This window comes from Penaeus chinensis, chromosome 32 (genome assembly GCF_019202785.1).
Source record: "Penaeus chinensis breed Huanghai No. 1 chromosome 32, ASM1920278v2, whole genome shotgun sequence".
In the NCBI taxonomy this organism is placed as follows: domain Eukaryota; kingdom Metazoa; phylum Arthropoda; class Malacostraca; order Decapoda; family Penaeidae; genus Penaeus; species Penaeus chinensis.
This window is the reverse complement of record NC_061850.1, coordinates 12790232-12795231: the sequence shown is the minus strand read 5'-3', so window position 1 is coordinate 12795231 and position 5000 is coordinate 12790232. Positions and strand designations below refer to the sequence as shown.

General features: G+C 34.9%; 1 protein-coding gene across 1 annotated transcript in view; it reads right to left on the bottom strand.

Annotated features, from left to right (window-relative positions):
- Window positions 1–393: 393 nt before the first annotated feature.
- Window positions 394–5000, bottom strand: part of LOC125042434 — a 15144-nt gene continuing 10537 nt past the window's right edge. Inside the window, exons 5-9 of the mRNA XM_047638066.1 lie at window positions 4782–4852; window positions 3668–3795; window positions 2033–2152; window positions 1587–1732; window positions 394–942 (exon numbers count right to left, since the gene is read on the bottom strand). Of these exons, the coding sequence (XP_047494022.1) occupies window positions 735–942; window positions 1587–1732; window positions 2033–2152; window positions 3668–3795; window positions 4782–4852 (673 nt within the window). The 3' untranslated portion in view covers window positions 394–734. The remainder of the gene's footprint in view (window positions 943–1586; window positions 1733–2032; window positions 2153–3667; window positions 3796–4781; window positions 4853–5000) is intronic.

The window sequence follows — 5000 nt, the reverse complement described above, 5'->3', positions numbered from 1 at the left end:
TTGGAAGACATTTCAATAGTTAAGGGAAAAAGAGCAAGTTTGTTAAGCTGTAACTTCTTGTAACTTATGTCATAATCATTATTTTTTTTCATTATCATTATCATTTTATCTTCATTATCATTATAATTTCATTTTCATTATCATTATAATTTCATCTTCATTATTAAACATTATCATTATCATTATAATTGTAATTATCATCATCACTATCATTATCACAAATATCACTGTGACATCTAAATACCTGACGATTTCAATGATTTGATGAAAATGTAATTAAAGGTTTTATATAATTATTCTCCGATTTTATATAATCTTAAACAAATAGATAAAGAATAAATATAAATATAATTATTTTATATAATCACACTGCGTTTCCTATAATGACTTTATTCTCATGTCACTGCAAACTCTATAGATTAGAGAACACACATAAATCACTATGGTAAAAAAAAAAAAAAAAGATAATGAAAATCCTATATAGAGAAATAATAACATAGCAGTGACGATTTAATAATAAAGTGGTAAAGATTCATTTATATTTGCATAGTCAGTCATACTAATGATCGCAAATACTCTAGCTAAATATCTCAAAAAAACAAAAACAAAAAAGAACATTATAATAACAATCAAACAAATGACAAATAAAACTATCAACAAGAACCAAGATAAACAAGATAATCAAAGCACTAAATGCTTCGTCCACTTCCAAGTCAAGAAAACTTAGATAAAACTCAAATCGAAAAATGCTCAAGGACGATCTCCTCACCCGCGTCGACCCTCGTCTGCAGCGGCGGCCCTCGGAGTTTTCGCAAAAGGGGGTCGTTCTTCTTGATGAAAATGTAGTCGTCCGCGGCGTCTGTGAGGATGTATCCGCGGTCGTTCATCAGCTGGACGAAGTCGTAGTTGAATTCGACTTTCTCGTACTCCGCTACGACCACTCTGGGGGTACGAGGGGGGTGGGGAGAAGGTGAGAAGGGGGTGGACCAGGGGGGGAGGGGGGGAAGAGCAGGGGAAGGGGTTGGACCAGGTGGAGGGAGGGGGGTAGGTGATGATGGAGCAGGTGGAGGGAGGGGGTCAGGGGGAGGGGGGTAGGTGATGATGGAGCAGGTGGAGGGAGGGGGTCAGGGGGAGGGGGGTAGGTGATGGAACCCATTTATTTTACCTATTTATTTATTCAATCATTCCTTCATTTAATTATTTATTTATTTATTTATTCATTAATTAATTCATTTAAGTATTTATTTATTTATGCATGAATTCATTACATTATTTACTTGTTTATTTGTTTATTCATCTATTCATTCAATCATTCATTTACTCATTCATTTATTTGTTTTATAAGATTGGCTTTTTCGCCGTTTTTTCGGGACCTATTTGGATATTAATATACGTTTCCCCATTTGATTTATGAACACTCCTGTCTTTGGATATAATCTCTAATAATCCTCTGCAACAGCCTCACTCGTTATCCGATCATTCCATTGCAATCAGATCAACATGCAACGCCAGATTCCCAACTCTTATTAAAATCCCGAAATTAGAATAGAAATAAGACAAAATAAAGTGAGATTTTTAGAGACTACCTGAAGGACACGTTAAACTTGTCCAGCGACGTGATGACTCCGATCTCTGCCCCCTGGACGTCGAGGGAGAGGAGGTCAGGCGAGGTCACGCCGAGAGCTAAGAGGTACGACGCCAGAGGGAAGCACTGGACCATCTTGTAAGACGACTGGGGAGGAAGGGGGGGAGAAGGGGGTAGTAGCTTTAGTTTTTTTTTTTTTAGTTTTTTTGTTTTACTGTATTTCGAGTTTTTTTTGTTGTTGTTGTTGTTTTTTTTTTTGGGGGGGGGGGGGGGGGAGGTTGATCTACTTTAGTTTTTTTTTTTCATTTATTATTTTATTTTATTTTTCTATATTACACTTCGCTGGTCATGTTGAAACTTCAGGCAATATTACTTTCTTTCAATGTCATAAGGATATTCTTATTCACATACAAACACAATTTAATTATTTTTTGTTTGTTTTTTTACCCGCGACCTCTCGACGACTCCGGAAGCGACCGCGAGCTGCACGCCCATCTCGTGGCTGACTCCCTTCACCATCCACCAGTTCGAAGACTTGCTGGAAGGGGGCCGCTTGCCGACGAAGACCTGCGGGTTCGAAGCTTTGATTAATCTGCCAAGCTTTTAAATCGAGAAAGAAACTGAGCTCAAAGGTTCAGTTTAATTATGATACGTTTTTATCACGTTTTGAGTGGGGAAAGGTTCAATGAATTCATTTGCTATAAACTTCGATTAGATAAGACCAGATGGTTCAGAGGTTCAATTAATTTCTTCGATTTACCCTTTTTATTTTAATCTGATTTAATAAACATGCAATATTCTGGCTAGCGTTTGTTGTGTTAACTTCAGCGAAATGCCAATTACTAGACATGCCATATTAATTTCATCTTGACTTTGATAAGCTAACTTTAAACATACTATATTAATCAAACAAGACATTTCCTTTGAACCTAAATTTATGCCAAACTTGCTTATGTATCAGAATATCTAAGGAATTATTTTTAAATTTATTTTATTCATCAATTTTTTTTTTTTTTTTTTTTTTTTTTTTTTACATATACATTTTTTAAAGTCATTTATAATCACTGGCATGCGATATAGTCATATAAGGAATAACTTGCTATTTCTTCTGATGTTTGTTTTCTCGTAAAGTATTCCATATTTTCACATGTTTGAGTTTGTTTTATATCTGTTCCTTTCTATTACTGAAGGTATGATATATATATATATATATATATATATATATATATATATATATATCAAGAATTTTGCATTAATGCTGGGATAAAGTATTAAAGAATATTAAGTTTTAATCATTTCATACCAGTTTGTATGCCATTTTCAAATAATAGTCACTGTGAGTTACTTTACATTTTATTTCTTATACTTTTTAGATGCTGAGAAGATATTAAATACGAAAATAATGTTTCCTCTCACAATATATTGCTCAAAACACATTTAGAAATGCATTGGCTAAAAGGAATAATTATAAAAATATTTACAAAGCTTAATATGCATTTTTTCATGATACATTGATAAATAAAATAAATTGTAAATATTCAAATATATACTTATACATATGAACAAACAAAATGTATAAACTAGATGAAAAAAAGGAATAATTCACAAATGCACGAACATACACAATGGACAAACTATTGCATTAGAGACATCTCTAATTGCCATGAAACCTGCCCTACGTTGCTGAAGCTTCCCTTTAGCTTCTCTCTCACTGCCTTGGCTTCGTCAGAGTGTCCTTTCCCGAACACTTCAAGTTGTTCCAAACCTCCATGGGGGAAACTTGCCACTGATCTTGTAGTATAAATATATATTTCCTTCTTTCTTTTAATTCTATTTGTCAATCCTTCCTATCCAGCAATTCATGAGGTCCAACGCTTTGCTTTGTACATAAAATGTTATAGGATAATGCCTTGCACATTTTCAGTTGTTGGAATTGGCTGTTTGAATACCAGAATTTTGCAGTGAATATTCCAAAAGATTTTCCATATGACAACCGGTAAAGACCCATTCCTCAACAGGCAGGGCTTTCTATGATAAAGGCTTTATCAGACAGACTTTTAGGGGAAGGACATCATCACCCACAATGATAAAGGGACAGAGGAGAATGCCAGAGGAGATGGCCTTGGTACATTTAAACAAATCGGCTTCTATGCCCTCACGTAAGCAGTGCTTGCCACGTTTCCCTGCATCACTTGTTCTCCCACAAGATCCTGCATCGATAGAATAAATCTATAATCCGCATCCAGCATATCTAACTCAATCATGCTTTTCTGGCCTTCTTAGTCGCAGTCGTAGAGCCTGACTTAGCGGGTCTGGCAATCAAGACCGTTTCTCCATCAATGGCACCAATTGCAGCGAGTGAAGAACTTATGTCACTCCTCTGCAGTATTTGGTATTTTCGTGTATATTGGATCCAGTGTTAGTAAAGATCCGGGGAAGCTGACGGAACGACGTGATGAATGCGGAAGTGAAAAGACAAAGAACGTTTAGACTCGTCTGCAACAAGAAAGAAAAAAAAAACATAAGTATTAATTTCTTTAACATTACATTACATGCTGATAATTATTAACATTACATTAGTTAAGGTATTCGCAACATGAAAATTAAATAACAACAGAAAATAGGAAAGTGTATTTCTAAAGCAATTGACAATCACAGGAAAAAAAAATGGTAATACCAGAGGTCTGTCCATATAAGTATAGTAAAACACAATTGTAAAGGCAAAGTTTTTCATGAATAAAAAAAAATATATATATATGTTACGTATAACAAGGACAATCTAAAAATATCAAAGCAATACAATTGCATCCAACTTATGGTTGCTCTGAACTTGTGCCGTTCAGCGGCTGCACCTTTTCCCACGAATGCCTTAACTTATGCCGTATTCAGTTACATAGTGCGTACATGTTATTATTCATCATAAAGGGCGAAAAACAAGTAGATATTCCCAATATTGCTCTTTGAAAAGCAAAAAGGTTGACTATAATTGATTAAAATTTCCATAGCTCTCCCTGCCCACTATTGAAAATTTTGAATATTTAACTGGTTATTTTTTTGGTTCTCATTTTCACTCATTACATTCACGTAAGTACAAAGAAGTGCCTTTGTTTTAACCTGTAATCAGATACCGAATGTTTTGTAATACAGATTATAATTTTCAACTTTAAATGATGGTATGAGAGAGAAATTGCCTTACCTGTAGCCAGATATCGCAGAGTCACAGCTAGTCGTTCTGCTTGAGTTGCTTCCCTTTTCACACTGGTGTCACTTTTGAAAACGAGAGGCATCACTAGTACCAGTAATTCGCATTTTTTTTTTTTTTTAACTCATTCTCATGAAGCGATGGTACCCTTGAAGCAGATTCTGCTAATCACTCCAGCTTCTCTGCAGCCACGAATAAACCTAGATATGTCGT